Source organism: Homarus americanus, unplaced genomic scaffold (assembly GCF_018991925.1).
Source record: "Homarus americanus isolate GMGI-L3 unplaced genomic scaffold, GMGI_Hamer_2.0 scaffold31037, whole genome shotgun sequence".
Lineage (NCBI taxonomy): Eukaryota > Metazoa > Arthropoda > Malacostraca > Decapoda > Nephropidae > Homarus > Homarus americanus.
This window is the reverse complement of record NW_024722227.1, coordinates 25,673,159-25,690,874: the sequence shown is the minus strand read 5'-3', so window position 1 is coordinate 25,690,874 and position 17,716 is coordinate 25,673,159. Positions and strand designations below refer to the sequence as shown.

The window sequence follows — 17,716 nt, the reverse complement described above, 5'->3', positions numbered from 1 at the left end:
AAGGTTAGAGTGCTTTAAGAATGGGTCTGAATGGTCATAGGTGGGTTTAAGTGGTCTTGAGAGGGTCTGAGTGGTTTTAGGAAGGGTCTGAGTGGTCTTAAGAAAGCTAGAGAGGTTTTAAGAAGATTTGGGTGGTCTTAGGAAGGGTTTAAATGGTCTTAGGAGGGTCCGAGTGGTCTTGGGAAGGGTTTAAAAGGTCTTACGGGGGTTTGAGTGGTCTTGAGAGAGTCTGAGTGGTCTTGGGAAGGGTTTGAGTGGTCTTGAGAGAGTCCGAGTAGTCTTAGGAGGGTCTGAGTGGTCTAGAGAGGATCTGAGTGGTCTTGGGAAGAGTTTGAGTGGTCTTGAGAGGGTCCGAGTGGTCTTGGGAAGGTTTGAGTGGTCTTGAGAGGGTCTGGGTGGTCTTGAGAGGGTCTGGGTGGTCTTGAGAGGGTCTGGGTGGTCTTGAGAGGGTCTGAGCGGTCTTGGGAAGGGTTTGAGTAGTCTTGGGAAGGGTTTGAATGGTCTTAGGAGGATTTGAGTGGTCTTGAGAGGGTTTGAGATGTCTTGAAAGGGTCTTAGTAGTCTTAGGAGGGTTTGAGCGATCTTGAGTGTTTGAGTGGTTGAATTGGCTGCTTGTCCAATTAACCAGTCCGTTCACATATATTTATATTTGGGTTTTACGATATGAGTTGAGGTGAGCTACTGAAGCTTAAGGGCATCACAGTGCGTGCTTACAGAAATGCTGAGCTATGGGTCTCGCCCTCTTGGGAGAGTTGCCCGCTCACGTGTCCATATCATGTCTTACTCATAGACAGTGGAGAGTTACAGGGTGGTGAATCTGAATATAATATCAGATGTATTGACCCATTTATATAATACGTTCTGTTGATGAGACAGGGGCCTATTACATGGTCTTGAGAGGGTCTGAGTAGTCTTTGGAGGGTCTGAGTGGTCTAGAGAGGATCTGAGTGGTCTTGGGAAGAGTTTGAGTGGTCTTGAGAGGGTCTGAGTGGTCTTGAGAGGGTCTGAGTGGTCTTGAGAGGGTCTGGGTGGTCTTGAGAGGGTCTGAGTGGTCTTCGGAAGGGTTTGAGTAGTTTTGGGAAGGGTTTGAATGGTCTTAGGAGGATTTGAGTGGTCTTGGGAGGGTTTGAGTGGTCTTGAGAGGGTCTGAGTGGTCTTTGGAAGGGCTTGAGTGGTCTTTGAGAGGGCTTGAGTGGTCTTGAGAGGGTCTTGGTTGTCTTGAGAGGGTCTGAGTGGTCTTGGAGAGGGTTTGAGTGGTCTTGAGAGGGTCTGAGGGTCTTTGGGAAGGGCTTGGAGTGGTCTTGAGGAGGGTTTGAGTGGTCTTTGGAGAGGGTCTGAGTGGTCTTTGGAGAAGGGTTTTGGAGTGGTCTTGGAGAGGGTCTGAGTGGTCTTGGAGAGGATCTGAGTGGTCTTAGAGGCCTGGAGTGGTCTTATAGGCCCGAGTGGTCTAAGAAGGGCTTGGAGTGGTCTTGAGAGGGTCCTGATGGTCTTGAGAGGGTTTGAGTGGTCTTGAGGAGGTCTGAGTGGTCTTGGAGAGGGTCTGAGGGTCTTGCTAGAAGGCTTGAGTGGCTCGAGAGGTCTGAGGGTCTTGAGAGGGTCTTGGTTGTCTTGAGAGGGTCTGAGTGGTCTTGAGAGGGTCTGAGTGGTCTTGAGAGGGTCTGAGTGGTCTTGAGAGGGTCTGAGTGGTCTTGAGAGGGTCTGAGTGGTCTTTATATTACAACGTCAAACAGGTTACTGATACAGAGGTAAACTAGACCTGCTGAGAAGGGTTAATGTTGACGTTAATGGGTGGCCAGGTATGGTGAGCACACCTGTGGGGGAGTAGACTCCTCTGTACCCTAACCTAACCTAACCTAACTCAACCTAACCTAACTTAACCTAACCTAACTTAACCTAACCTAACTTAACCTAACCTAACTTAACCTAACCTGTGACCTATAACCAACACATGAGACAAATTTATGTTTTAACAATGTAAATAATGGTGCTGAATCATTATCATCATCATTATCATCATCATCATCATCATCATCATCATCATCATTCTTCCCTCTTTGTTTACTATACCAAGCCGGGTGTGTGCGTGCGTGCGCGTGCGTGTGTGTGTGTGTGTGTGTGTGTGTGTGTGTCGTAAGGGAACGCCAAGATGAATACAACAGACTAATATTTTTTTTGTGTTCTTGGTCTAGGTAAATGGCGCACCTTAGAACATGTTGTGGCACAGGGATGTACTCTCTCTCACACGCCTTTAACTACACCATTACAATCTTATTCTTCTTTCTAGTATTTATTTTCTTTTTTTTTCCTCTCTTTCTGGATCTTTTCTCTCTCTCTCTCTCTCTCTCTCTCTCTCTCTCTCTTGGCCCGATAATCATTGTTACGAGTTCGCTCCTGGTTGGATAGTTTGAGTACCTTTGTTACATCACCTTTGTTTAGCCCTGACTTCCATTTATACACCTCGATCAGGTCGCCCCTCGCTCTACGTCTCTCGAGGGAGTGCAAATTAAGATGCTTTAACCTGTCTCTATACTCAAGGTTCCTAATGCCCGGGGTTAGTCTTGTCATTCTCCTCTGGATTCTTTCCAAGGATTCTATATCCATTCTGTAATACGGTGACCAGAATTGAACTGCGTAATGCAAGTGAGGTCTCACAAGCGTAAGATATAGGTTTAGGATGACTTCTCTCGTCTTGTAACTAACACGCCTTTGTATGAACCCAAGTACTTTATTAACCTTGTTTCGAGTGATGTGAAGGAGGGAGAGGGAGACAGGAAAGGATTTTTTTTTTGTAGAGAAAGAGATAGTGAAAGAAGAGTAGAGGTGGAGGAAGGAAGTTATAGTTCAGAAATTAAAGAAATTAGGAGGCGGCAAGAGAGGGGTGGGGGCCTGACCGCCTTGTTATGGGTTAGCTAAGCTAGTAGTGTGTTAGGGTTGTGTCATGGGTTAGTTATTATCTGTCGGTACAGGCACTAGACATCCTACCCTATCCCATATATGGGTGTTTTAAGGGCCTTATATCATATTCCGCCGACCCTACTGGCGGATGCTGGTCTAGGGAGGTTGTCTATTGCCTGGCCGTGTAGATCGGGGGTGGTAATGGACCTTTTGAGATTTGGTAACTTTTTGGGAACCATGTTGATAGAGGGGGAGGTAGATAGGGGAAAGGCAGAGATAGAAAGATGAGGCGAAGAAAGGACAAAAAAGAGATAAAGGGGAGAAAGGATGAGAGGAAGGGAGAGAAAATAAGGGAGAAGTAAGGAGAGAGAGAGAGAGAGAGAGAGAGAGAGAGAGAGAGAGAGTGAGTGAGTACCAGATGAAATTTTCAACCAATATCTATAATCTACTTTATATATAACTATTTCTCAGTTGTTGATCTGTGGGTTTTGTCTGGGTTCATTGTGTACATGTAATGCCTTTCACTCCTCTGTAGGTTCGCGTCTCGAGGGGTTTTTGTGGTACTTTCTGTAGCAAGTAAACTACCCCTGTCACTTTCATTACTTGTTCGGTTTTTTTTTTCATTTTGTTACCATTATTAAGACTGCCCCCCCCCCCCCCACAGGCCTTCTCTACTCTCTTTCTTTCTCCCTCCCTCCCTCCTCTCCTCCCCCATTCCTCTCCTCCCCATTCCTCCCTCCCCCATTCCTCTCCCTCTCTTCTTTCCATCACACATTTGGTGTCCAAACAAAGTACTGAGCATACATACAATACATACATACATACATACATACATACACACACATACATACATACATGCCATACATACATACATATTAAAGAAAGTCAGCCCATGTGTGAGCGGGTGTCAGGACCAGGTGTCAGGGGTGTCAGGCCAGGTCAGTGTCAGGACCAGGTGGGTGGGGCAGGGTTGGTCGCCTGAATAGGGTGCAGTGGACAAATGTTTCTAATGACCTCCTCCGGCCTCTTCCCCTCCCTCCTCCCCCTCCTCCTCCCTCCTCCTCCTCCCTCTATCTCATTCTTCATTGTTCTTTATTTATTTTAACCTCTCGTTCCTTTTCTTTTTTGTTTTCCTTACCTTATTCACTCTTCCTTCTCTCTCTCTCTCTCTCTCTCTCTCTCTCAGCTGCCTGTTTATAATGATACTTCTATTTAACGAACTATATGGCGATGAAAGTACGTTATATCGAGTGTCCGTTAAATGTTATGGAGAGTAATCCGTTATGTGGAGGTATCGCATAGTTATGGAAGCTCTTATTAAGGTGGTCCAAAAGGTTAACAGTTCTCAAGTCACCATCTGAAATATGTCCCTTAGCTTACGATTTTGTGTTTTTGTTTGTTTGTTTGTTTGTTTGTTTGTGTTTGTTTGTGTTTCTTTGTGTTTTGTTTGATTTTGTTTTGTTGTTGTTGGTGGTGTTGATAGAAATTTGAGTATTGGAATAAGCTAGTATTTTTCTGTGTGTGTGTGTGTGTGTGTGTGTGTGTGTGTGTGATGGCTGAACAAAAAGGAAAAACAACTAGAAGGAAGGTAGGCAGGCAGGGAGGTGGTAGGCAGGCAGGGAGGTAAGCAGACAAACGGGTAAACAGGCAAGCAGGAAGGCAGGGAGGTAAGCAGACAACGGTAAAACAGGCAAGCAGGAAGGCAGGGAGGTAAGCAGACAAACGGGTAAACAGGGAAGCAGGAAGACAGGGAGGTAAGCAGACAAACGGGTAAACAGGCAAGCAAGAAGGCAGGGAGGTAAGCAGACAAACGGGTAAACAGGCAAGCAGGAAGGCAGGTGGGCGTTGCAACATGGTCCATCAGTCACACGCACACACAGGTAGGAACTTGGGAGATGACATTTATTGATAACACTGTGGGATGAGACCCTAGGCTGTGTTGGGGGAGAGAGAGAGAGAGAGAGAGAGAGAGAGAGAGAGAGAGAGAGAGGTGGAAGAAATGAGTCTCACCTTCCCAAGACGATGTTCCAATAATTTGCAAAGTCTTATAAAAAAAAATGTAGTTGCCAGTTAATCCCTCGAGTATGATGATTTAATCCCTCGGGTATGATGACTTAATCCCTCGGGTATGATGACTTAAAAGACATTATGCGTCCAAATTTCTGCTTTTTTACATACTGTGTACTCTAGAGACTCTCAGCTGGTAGAGACTATTGATAAACAAACTACAGTTAACTGGTGCTTCCACTCTTAACACCTCACTTACCACCACTGACTGGAATTTTCACATATGTCACGTCTGTATTTTATAAGACCAAGAGAGGCATTAGAGAGGCATTAGAGAGGCATTAAGTATACACCTACTTCAATGGGCATTACAGGGTCAAATTATACACTTCTGGGATTAATTGAATGTCGTGTCGCTAGAGATGTCACTTGACTAACTTATCTCAGGCTAAAGATGCTACCGATGAAGATAGCTTGCCAGTGCTAAGTTATTCTGGGGGGGTAGAGCAGTGGCCGGGTGGAATATTGTCCCGGGTAATGTTGGGATGGTACTAACTGTAAGGTATTTTTTGTTTTTTAAGTCCTGGTAGATTGTTTTGGTTAGAATTTTATTAGCCTAGGATAGATTTGATTAAGTTAGCCCATATTAGGTTAGGTTTAGTTAAGTTAATATTACTGTTTAATCAGGTAGAATAAAATCAGAGGGCTAATCTTCAAGTGTTCCATCCAGTCTAAACCAAACATTACTGTAACATGTTCACATATATTCATGAGAGTTTGGAGAGTAAACACCTAACGTAGACTAAAATATAAACACGACACCTCAATCCCAGCAATTTCTCGCGTCCAACCCTCCAGCGTGATCCAACACCCTGACTAACCTTCAACCTATTAATTACCGTAATGAGCTAATGTACCAAATTGGTTAAATATGTTAATGATATATTTACCAAGCGGCAGTTAAGCGGATAATTAGATTGTAGAATAAATAAATCCTGATTTTACGCGTTTAGTCGGCGTGGGGAGGTGGTGGGGAGTGAAATTTGCCTCGTGTGTTTAGAAATTAATGGTGATGATGATGTCGGCAGTTCAGGTTGATGGAGGTGAGGTGGTGGATATGTGTGAAGCTCTCTCTCTCTCTCTCTCTCTCTCTCTCTCTCTCTCTCTCTTTAAAATACAGTTCATCCCACCTTCCACATTACCACCAAACAAACCTCTACTCATATTACGCAATTCACCAATGATAATAACATCTTCCATGGACCAACTCTGTCAAGGTAAGGTCATGTAGGGTCATGTAAGGTTACGTAAGGTTAGGCTAGTTAAGTTAGTTTAGGTTCGGTAATGGAGTAAGTAAGTCAAGGATGGCTTGGCTTGCTAAGGGTTCGAATCCGGGTCCGAAGATTCGAAGCGTCAGCTGCGTCTTGTCTCGCCATCACAAGAACAACAAGGACTATTGATATGAAACTTGAAGTCATTATTCTACGTCACCCCCTGAACCCTGAGCCATACGTCACTCCCTGTACCCTGAGCCATACGTCACTCCCTGAACCCTGAGCCATACGTCACTCCCCTGAACCCTGAGCCATACGTCACTCCCCTGAGCCATACGTCACCCCTGAACCCTGAGCCATACGTCACCCTGAACCCTGGCCATACGTCACCCCTGAACCCTGAGCCATACGTCACTCCCCCGAACCCTGAGCCATACGTCACTCCCTGAACCCTGAGCCATACGTCACCCCCTGAACCCTGAGCCATACGTCACTCCCCGAACCCTGAGCCATACGTCACCCCGAACCCTGAGCCATACGTCACCCCTGAACCCTGAGCCATACGTCACTCCCGAACCCTGAGCCATACGTCACCCTGAACCCTGAGCCATACGTCACCCCCTGAACCCTGAGCCATACGTCATTCCCTGAACCCTGAGCCATACGTCACTCCCTGAACCCTGAGCCATACGTCACCCTGAACCCTGAGCCATACGTCACCCCCCTGAACCCTGAGTATACGTCACCCCAACCCTGAGCCATACGTCACTCCCTGAACCCTGAGCCATACGTCACCCCGAACCCGATACACGTCACTCCCCGGAACCCTGAGCCATACGTCACTCCCCTGAACCTGAGCCATACGTCACCCCGAACCCTGAGCCATACGTCACCCCGAACCCTGAGCCATACGTCACCCCTGAACCCTGAGCCATACGTCACTCCCTGAACCCTGAGCCATACGTCACCCCTGAACCCTGAGCCATACGTCACCCCGAACCCTGAGCCATACGTCACTCCCCGAACCCTGAGCCAGTCACCCCGAACCTGACATACGTCACTCCCTGAACCTGAGCCATACATCACCCCAACGTCACTCCCTGAACCCTGAGCTATACGTCACTCCCCGAACCCTGAGCTATACAGTCACCCCTGAACCCTGAGCCATACGTCACTCCCCTGAACCCTGAGCTAATACGTCACCCTGAAACTGAGCTATACGTCACCCCAGAATGTAAACAAATACAAACATCATATAGTGCAAACAACATATAAACATCACCCCAGAGGTAACAAACGTATAAACATCACCCCAGAGTGTAAACAAACGTATAAACATCACCCCCAGTAAACAAACGTATAAACATCACCCAGAGTGTAAACAAACGTATAAACATCACCCCAGAGTGTAAACAAACGTATAAACATCACCCCAGAGTGTAAAACAAACATAAACATCACCCCAGAGTGTAAACAAACGTATAAATACCCAGAGGCAAACAATCATATAAACATCACCCCAGAGTGTAAACAAATGTATAAACATCACCCCAGAGTGTAAACAAACGTATAAACATCACCCCAGAGTGTAAACAAACCTATAACAAAGGCTCAGGTTTCAAACAAAAAATATTGTTTTACTATATATTATTCAGTGCTTAGTCCCTATTCCGCAAGATATAACCTCACTCACCATCACCACCTCACTCACCTCACCTCACCTCACCTCAGGCAGGGGAGGTAGTGAGGAGGTTTGAAGGGGGGCAGAGAGGTGTGGGAGGGGGTGGGAGGGGATGGGAGGGAGGTAGAGGAGGGGGGAGGGGGTGTGAGGGAGATACAGGAGGGGTGGAGGGGTGTGAGGGAGATACAGGAGGGGTGGAGGGGTGTGGGGAGGGGAGACAGGAGGGGTGGAGGGGGTGGGGGAACAGGAGGGTGGGAGGGGTGTGAGGGGAAGCAGGAGGGGTGGAGGGGTGGGGAGATACAGAGGGGTGGAGGGGGTGGAGGAGACACAGAGGGGTGGAGGGGGTGTGGGGAGATACAGGAGGGGGTGGAGGGGGTGAGGGAGATACAGGAGGGGTGGAGGGGTGTGGGGGAGACAGAAGGGGTGGAGGGGTGAGGGAGACAGGGAGGGGTGGGAGGGGGGTGGGGAGACACAGAGGGGTGGGAGAGGGGTGTGGGGAGGGGAGAGGAAGGAGGGGTGGGAGGGGGGTGGGAGGGAGACACAGGAGGGGTGGGAGGGGGTGTGAGGGGAGATACAGGAGGGGGTGGGAGGGGGTGTGAGGAGGTACAGGGAGGGGTGGGAGGGGTGTGGAGGGAGCACAGGAGGGGTGGAGGGGTGGGAGGGAGATACAGGAGGGGTGGGAGGGGTGTGGGGGGAGGCACAGGAGGGGTGGGAGGGAGGTGTGAGGGAGATACAGGAGGGGTGGAGGGGTGTGGAGGGAGATACAGAGGGGTGGAGGGGTGGAGGGAGGTATAGGAGGGGGAGGGGGTGGAGAGATACTGGGAGGATGGGAGGGGGTGGGAGGGAGATACAGGAGGGGTGGAGGGGGTGAGGGGAGATACTGGAGGGATGGAGGGGTGTGAGGGGAGATACAGGAGGGGTGGAGGGGGTGGTGAGGGAGATACTGAGGGATGGAGGGGTGTGAGGAGATACAGGAGGGGTGGAGGGGTGGAGGGAGATACAGGAGGGGATGAGGGGGTGTGAGGGAGGTACAGGAGGGGATGGAGGGGGTGTGAGGGGAGACACAGGAGGGGTGGAGGGGGGGGGGAGGGGAGATACAGGAGGGATGGGAGGGGGGGGAGGGAGAGACAGGAGGGATGGAGGGGTGTGGGAGGGAGATACAGGAGGGGTGGGAGGGGGTGTGAGGGGAGATGCAGGAGGGGATGGAGGGGGGTGTGGGAGGGGAGATACAGGAGGGGTGGGAGGGGGGGGGAGATACAGGAGGGGTGGGAGGGGGGTGGGGGGGAGACAGGAGGGGGGAGGGGGTGGGAGGGGAGATACAGGAGGGATGGAGGGGGGTGGGAGAGGCACAGAGGGTGGAGGGGGTGTGAGGGGAGGTACAGGAGGGGTGGGAGGGGGTGGGAGGGAGATACAGGAGGGGTGGAGGGGGGGAGGAGATACAGGAGGGGTGGAGGGTGTGAGGGAGATACAGGAGGGGTGGAGGGGGTGGGGGGAGATACAGGAGGGGTGGGAGGGGTGTGAGGGAGATACTGAGGGGATGAGGGGGTGTGGGAGGGGAGAGACAGGGAGGGGTGGGAGGGGGTGTGGGGGGAGATAAGAGAGGGGTGGAGGGTGGGAGGGGAGACACAGGAGGGGTGGGAGGTGTGAGGGATACAGGGAGGGGATGAGGGGGGTGTGAGGGAGATACAGGAGGGGTGGGAGGGGGGTGTGAGGGGACACAGGGAGGGGTGGGAGGGGTGTGTGGGGGAGATGCAGGGAGGGGTGGGAGGGGGGTGTGAGGGGAGACAGGAGGGGTGGGAGGGGTGTGTGAGGGAGAACAGGAGGGGTGGAGGGGTGGGAGGGGAGATACAGGGAGGGATGAGGGGTGGAGGGGAGATACAGGAGGGGTGGAGGGGGGTGAGGGAGACAGCAGGAGGGGTGGAGGGGTGTGGAGGGAGGTACAGAGGGGTGGGGAGGGGGTGGGAGGGAGAGGACAGGAGGGGTGGAGGGGGTGGGGAGATACAGGAGGGATGGAGGGGTGGAGGGAGAACGAGGGGTGGGAGGGGGGGTGTGAGGGGAGGATACAGGAGGGGTGGGAGGGGGTGGGGAGGGATACAGGAGGGGTGGGAGGGGGGTGGGGAGATACAGGAGGGGGGGGGGGGAGGGGTGGGGGGAGATAAGAGAGGGGGGGAGGGGTGGGGAGGGGAGATACAGGAGGGATGGGAGGGGGTGGGGAGATACAGGAGGGATGGAGGGGGTGTGAGGGAGATACAGGAGGGGATGGAGGGGGTGGGGGGAGATACAGGAGGGGTGGGAGGGGGAGAGAGGTACAGGGAGGGGTGGGAGGGGGTGTGTGGGAGGGGATACAGGAGGGGTGGGGAGGGGGGTGTGAGGGGGAGACACAGGGAGGTGGAGGGGTGGGGAGATACAGGAGGGGGTGGAGGTGTGAGGGAGACAGGAGGGTGGGAGGTGGGGGAGATACAGGAGGGGTGGAGGGGGTGAGGGAGTTGCAGAGGGTGGGAGGGGGGTGGGGAGATACAGAGGGGTGGAGGTGGAGGGAGATGCAGGAGGGGTGGAGGGGGTGGGAGGGGAGACAGGAGGGGTGGGAGGGGGGGGTGGGAGGGGAGATACAGGAGGGGTGGGGAGGGGGTGGGGGAGACAGGAGGGGTGGAGGGGGTGAGGGGAGACAGGAGGGGGAGGGGGTGAGGAGATACAGGAGGGGTGGGAGGGGTGGGGAGGGGAGATACAGAGGGGTGGGAGGGGGTGTGAGGGAGATACAGGAGGGGTGGAGGGGGGTGTGAGGGAGACACAGGAGGGGTGGGAGGGGTGGGGGGAGATACAGGAGGGGTGGGAGGGGGGTGGGAGGGAGATACAGGAGGGGATGGAGGGGGTGTGAGGGAGGTACAGGGAGGGGTGGAGGGGGTGTGGAGAGGTACAGAGGGGTGGAGGGGTGTGAGGGGAGATACAGGAGGGGTGGAGGGGGTGAGGGGAGATACAGGAGGGGTGGAGGGGGGTGAGGGAGATACAGGAGGGGTGGAGGGGGGGAGGAGATACAGGAGGGGTGGAGGGGGTGGAGGAGATACAGGAGGGGTGAGGGGTGTGAGGGGAGATACAGGAGGGGTAGGGGTGTGAGGGAGATAAGGGAGGGGTGGAGGGGGTGGAGGGAGATACAGGAGGGGTGGGAGGGGGTGGGAGGGAGATACAGGAGGGGTGGGAGGGGGTGTGAGGGGAGATACAGGAGGGGTGGAGGGGTGTGGGGAGGGGAGATACAGGAGGGGTGGAGGGGTGTGAGGGGAGACAGGAGGGGTGGGAGGGGTGTGGGAGGGGACACTGAGGGATGGAGGGGGGGAGGGGAGATACAGGAGGGGTGAGGGGTGTGAGGGAGATACAGGAGGGGTGGGAGGTGTGGGAGGGAGGTAAGCAGGAGGGATGAGGGGTGTGAGGGGAGATACAGGAGGGGGGAGGGGGGTGAGGGGAGATACAGGAGGGGTGGGAGGGGTGAGGGAGACACAGGAGGGGTGGAGGGGGTGTGAGGGAGATGGGCAGGAGGGGGTGGAGGTGGAGGGAGGTACAGGAGGTGTGGAGGGGGGGGTGTGGAGGGAGATACAGGAGGGTGAGGGGGTGGGAGGGGAGATACAGAGGGGGTGAGGGGTGTGAGGGAGAGGGAGGGGTGGGAGGGGGGAGGGAGATACAGGAGGGGTGGAGGGGTGAGGGAAGGGGGAGGGGTGAGGGAGGTGAGAGAGATAGCAGGGAGGGGTGGGAGGGGTGAGGGAGGCAGGGAGGGGTGGGAGGGGGGGAGGGGAGATAGGGAGGGGTGGGAGGGGGTGTGAGGGGAGACAAGCAGGAGGGGATGAGGGGGTGTGGGAGGGGAGATACAGGAGGGGTGGGAGGGGGGGTGGGGAGGGGAGACACAGGGAGGGATGGAGGGGGGTGAGGGAGATACAGGGAGGGGATGGAGGGGTGGGGAGGGAGACACAGGAGGGGGTGGGAGGGGGGTGTGGGAGGGAGATACAGGAGGGATGGAGGTGGGGGTGAGGGGAGATACTGGAGGGATGGGAGGGGTGTGAGGGGAGACAGGAGGGGTGGAGGGGGTGGGAGGGGAGATACAGGAGGGATGGAGGGGGGGTGGGAGGGGAGACACAGGGAGGATGGAGGGGTGGAGGAGATACAGGGGAGGGGTGGAGGGGGTGTGGGAGGGAGATACAGGAGGGGGTGGAGGGGGTGGGAGGGGAGATACAGGAGGGGTGGGAGGGGGGAGGGAGATACAGGAGGGGTGGAGGGGGTGGAGGGAGACACAGGAGGGGTGGGAGGGGGGTGAGGGAGATACAGGAGGGTGGGAGGGGTGAGGGGAGATACAGGAGGGGTGGAGGGTGTGAGGGAGATACAGGAGGGGTGGAGGGGGGAGGGAGATACAGGAGGGGTGAGGGGTGTGAGGAGGTAGACGAGAGGGAGGGTGTGAAAGCGCAGTTCTCCCAGAACATGGGCGGGGTTAAGTGGAGGTGTGTGTGTGTGTGTGTGTGTGTGTGTGTGTGTGTGTGTGTGTGTGTCTTATTGTCAGAACACACTGTCCTTCTCAAATCATCAGTCTCCTACCCGCCCTGCCTCTGTCTCCTGCCTTGCCCTGCCCTGCCCCAGCCCTGCCTGCCCTGCCCTGCCCTGCCCCTCCCCGTCACTGTCCCGCCCCTGTCCCATATTTTTATAGTTTCTGCTGTGAGTTTTGGCATGGCATTCCCGGACTGTGGAGAGCTTATGACACAACAAACTCTTTAAAAATATGTCATTTAGCAATATAAGTTATAGGAGTTATCTCTGTTGACATAACCTCGAGCCACGACGAGAAGTGTAAATGACTATTATCTAAACGCACAAACATGACTGTCTGTAACACGACATAAGAAATATGACACTACTAGGACTTGATGTATAGTTGCTGATAAAACTCTTTGAACACTTAGCATTATTCGGCATTTACTTCGGGTCATAAGATTAGTTAACGCTGCTTCTTCATCACATTATGCCGGAACCACAAAATTCAAACAGTTATACATTCCATTAATAGAAAGAACAATATAATAAGATACATAAATAATCCAATCCCTCAACACGTCAGATACCATGATGAGATGTATCAAGTGAAACATGTATATTGAGCAAGTAACAAGATCACTAGATAACATGATTACCACTAGACTAAGGTTAGGATATAAGTACCTCTGGCAGTATGTTCCTCAAGCAGATGAGAATAAGACTAAATGTAAAGTGTGTACAGACATACTGCCTCACACTCCTGTACTCACGCAGTTGTGAATAAGTCACCCTACAGAAACATTCAATGCCATAATATCCTGACTACGGAGTAGGTTAAACAGGCCCTTTTCAACCCCTACTTGTAATCCTTGCACTACCGCTCACAGGATAAGTACGGGCACACTAAACTAGTCGCTGTAAGTGGCAGAGGATGTCCACAACTGGGCCACCACTGCTGGGGATCCTGTTAGCAGGCCGTTGTTTTCGTGGTGATAATCGTCCTCACTTCACTCTAAACCTGATACAGCACACAACACACTTCACCAAAACCCTGATACACACATACACTTCACTTAACCTGATACAGTACACATACACTTCACCCAAACCTGATAGCACACACAACATGATCACTAAACCTGATACAGTACACAATACACTTCACTTAAAATTGACACAGTACACAATTACACCAAACCTGATACAGTACAATACACTACCTAAACCTGATACACACACACACTTACCTAAAACTGATACAGTACACACACACTTACCTAAACTGAAATACAGTACACAATACACTTACTTAAAACTTGACAGTACAATACACTTACTTAAAACCTGATACAGTACACACATTCACCTAAACCTGATATACAACACATCACCTAAACCAGATACAGTACACAATACACTTACTCCAAACCTGATACAGTACACACACAATACATTTCACCTAAAACCTGATACACACACACACACTTCACCTAAACCTGATACAGTACACAATACACTTCACCCTAAACCTGATACAGTACACACACACTTCACCTAAACCTGATATAGCACACAACACACACTTCACCTAAAACCATACAGCACACACTTACACTTACTTAAACCTGATACAGTACACAAAACACATTCACCTAAACCTGACACAGTACACAACACACTTTCACTTAAAACCTGATAGCACACACACACTTACCTAAAACCCGATACAGTACATACACTTCACTTAAACCTACACATAACAATACTTACCTAAACCATACAGTACACAATACACTTCACCTAAACCTGATACAGTACAAACACACTTACTAAACCTGATACAGTAAATACACTTTACCTAAACCTGATACAGTACACAATACACTTCACCCAAACCCATACAGCACACACACACTTCACCTAAACCTGATACAGTACACATACACTTCACTTAAACCTGATACAGCACACACACACTTCACTTAACCTGATACAGTACACATACACTACCTAAACGATACAGCACACAATACACTTACCTAACCTGATACAGCACACACATCACCAACCTGATACATACAGTACACACACACTTCTACTAAAACTGATATAGACACACACACTTCAAACCTGAATACAGTACACAATACACTTCACTTAAACCTGATACATTACACAATACACTTCACCTAAACCTGATACAGTACACAATACACTTCACCTAAACCTGATACAGTACACAATACACTTCACTTAAACCTGATACAGTACACAATACACTTCACCTAAACCTGATACAGTACACAATACACTTCACCTAAACCTGATACAGTACACAACACACTTCACCAAAACCTATACAGTACACACACATACTTACCTAAACCTGATACAGTACACACACACATTTCACCTAAAACCTGATACAATACACAACACACTTACCTAAACCTGATACAGCATATACACTTCACCTAAAACCTGATACAATACACAATACACTTCACCTAAAACCTGATATATAACACAATACACTTCACTTAAACCTGATACAGACAACACATTCACCTAAACTTTTGTTTTTTCACTGCATCTACTTGTTTACCTTTATGTGTCATTATATTGCATATAATGACAACATATTGCTTGCCTTGGTGAGGGTGGAATCTACGCCCATTAGCATACAGTTGTTATATTTATGTATTTTTTATATATCATTACATGTATTTGCATATTGTTTCGTGTTTGTTTTTATTAATAGCGTTTCTTGTGTACCTATTAGAGAGGGGAGGGGGAGGCTCGACACTGTGTCATGATATATTAATGACATTACTGGTATTTATCTTCTAGACCCATTTTGATGAGTGGGTCTCTTCCGTTCTCTCCTTCCTTCTCCCTCCCTCCTCCTTTCCTTCTTTCCTCTCTCTCTCTCTCTCTCTGGTGACCACAAACTGCCTCTTGGCTCAATCTTAACAAGGTCATTAGGCTGTTGTGAGGAAGGTGGAATGGGAGGAAGGAGGGGTGTCAGTGAGTAAAGGAGAGGTAGAGAGACAGGCGGGGTGAGAGAGAGACAGGCGGGGTGAGAGAGAGACAGGCGGGGTGAGAGGGAGAGACAGGCGGGATGACAGGAGAGAGAGAGAGACAGGGGATGAGGAGAGAGACAGGCGGGGTGAGAGAGAGAGAGAGAGAGAGAGAGACAGGGCATGAGAGAGAGAGAGAGAGAGACAGGCGGGGATGAGAGAGAGAGAGAGAGAGACAGGCGGGGATGAGAGAGAGAGAGAGAGACAGGTGGGGATGAGAGAGAGAGAGAGAGACAGGGTGGGGATGAGAGAGAGAGAGAGACAGTCGGGGATGAGAGAGAGACAGGGGGGATGAGAGAGAGACAGGCGGGGATGAGAGAGAGAGAGACAGGTGGGGATGAGAGAGAGACAGGCGGGGATGAGAGAGAGAGAGAGAGACAGGCGGGGATGAGAGAGAGAGAGAGACAGGCGGGGATGAGAGAGAGAGACACGGGGATGAGAGAGAGAGACAGCAGGGGATGAGAGAGAGACAGGCGGGGTGAGAGAGAGACAGGCGGGGGGTGAGAGGAGACAGGCGGGGTGAGAGAGAGACAGGCGACGGGAGAGAGAGAGGCGGGGTGAGAGGAGAGACAGGCGGGATGAGAGAGACAGACGGGGTGAGAGAACAGACGGGGTGAGAGACAAATAAAGAGACAGAGAGAAGGACCAAACGTAACAGAGCCATAAACGAAAGAGAGAGAGAGAGAGAGAGAGAGAGAGAGAGAGAGAGAGAGAGAGAGAGCAAATGGTAAAATCGACTCGTCAGGTTCTCTCTAGCTCACTTCACTCAATCCCTTCACACACACACACACCAGAGTTAAGGCACTTGAAGAGAGGTGACCATATGCACCAATTGTAAAGTATTCCTCGTGTTACTACTGACAACTCACGGACTTATATATAAACACAGTGGCAGGGTCAAAGGTCAAGGGGTGTGGTGATCATAGAGGCATCTGTAAAACCTAACCTAACCTCGAGAGCCATTCTAGGATAACTAAGAATGGATATCTCAATGAGGTCAGGTGATTCCAGGTAGATGAAACTTGGTACCCTTAGGAGTAACGCTATGGGCCCTTGAGACGCCCAGGTAAAGGGTAAATGCTCATTATAATCCAACCTGGTAATTGATCCGTAGGAGGAGGAGGAGGAGGAGGAGGAGGATGAAGAGGAGGAGGATGAAGAGAAGCAAGAGGAGGAGGAGGAGGAGGAGGAGGAGAGGCGGAGTAGGAGGAGAAGCAAAAAGTGAGAGAGAAAGAGGAGGAAAAAGAGGAAGGGGAAAAGAAAAGGAAGGGGAGGTGGAAGGCCATTTAACTACGCCAGTTGTTAAGGATTGACTTGTTAACTAAAATCTTTTTGCGTTCGTGTCGTGTGTGTGTGTGTGTGTGTGTGTTTGTCTGTCACTGTTGGCGTGTACATGTGGGGAAGTGTGTGTGTGGGAGAGGGAGTGTGTGAGGGGGGAGTGTGTGTGTGTGGGGGGGAGTGTGTGTGTTTGTCTATCTGTCTGTCTGCAGCTTTGGTTATAAATTATTTGTTAACCTCATTTTACACACACACACACACACACACACACACAGTGCCGGATTAACCATGAGGCACTTGAGGCACTGGCCTCAGGCCCCCCCGACTCTAAAGGGCCCCCAAATCCAAACATTCTCGAAGTTAATCATATAAAACATGAACTTCGGTCAACGATGTCCTAGCAACGTCTCAATTTTTGGGTATATTTTGTTCTTGTTATTTATATATACCTTGAGGGTAGGGGGCCCCAAGTTGATCTGTGCCTCAGGCCCCTATTAAGCTTAATCCGGCCCTGCTCACACAGTATCTCATTACCATGGCGTCTGAAATTCTGAACCACGAACAGTGGCGGACAAAAGTTGGCAGACACCGACCTGGTGGTATTTGGTACATTACATATTGGAACTATTGAGTCTGAAGCTTCATGTACAAGTTGTTCTGTTTAGCAACAGATGGCGCGCTTCTCTGAGTAGTTCTTGGTGTGCGTGTGCGCGCGCGCGTGAGAGCGTGTGTGAGTGTGTGTGTGTATGCGTGAGAGCGTGTGCGTGTATGCGTGAGAGCGTGTGTGTGTGTGTGTATGCGTGAGAGCGTGTGTGTGTGTATGTGTAACAACATACTTGTTCAAAATAATGTTCTCTCCATGTGAGCGTGGGCTGCAGCTCTCCAAAGGACTGAAGTCTGTGTAATTCTTAAATTATTGTATACAATTTGTGTTTGTTGATTGTGTAGCTGTATAGATCAGTTGAGGTAATGACTACTTCAGTAACTAGAGGCCT

At 50.9% G+C, this 17,716-nt stretch overlaps 1 protein-coding gene across 1 annotated transcript; it reads right to left on the bottom strand.

Annotated features, from left to right (window-relative positions):
• Positions 1–280: 280 nt before the first annotated feature.
• LOC121862658 (proline-rich extensin-like protein EPR1) lies at positions 281–6,839 on the bottom strand. The gene is made up of 3 exons (XM_042360978.1): positions 6,741–6,839; positions 888–1,707; positions 281–522 (listed from the first exon to the last, which is right to left on the bottom strand). The coding sequence occupies exons 1-3, from the start codon at positions 6,837–6,839 to the stop codon at positions 281–283; spliced, it is 1,161 nt and encodes a 386-aa protein (XP_042216912.1).
• Positions 6,840–17,716: the final 10,877 nt, after the last annotated feature.

What these genes read in the sequence shown, in the direction of transcription:
- LOC121862658 (XM_042360978.1), bottom strand. Translation starts at nt 6,839, where the DNA reads ATGGCTCAGGGTTCAGGGAATGACGTATGGCTCAGGGTTCAGGGGGTG. An exon ending in GCTCAGGGTTCGGGAGTGAC is followed by an intron (nt 1,708 to 6,740) that starts GTATGGCTCAGG and finishes TGTAATATAAAG; the next exon opens with ACCACTCAGACCCTCTCAAG. An exon ending in TCAGACCCTCTCAAGACCAT is followed by an intron (nt 523 to 887) that starts GTAATAGGCCCC and finishes AACCCTCTCAAG; the next exon opens with ACCACTCAAATCCTCCTAAG.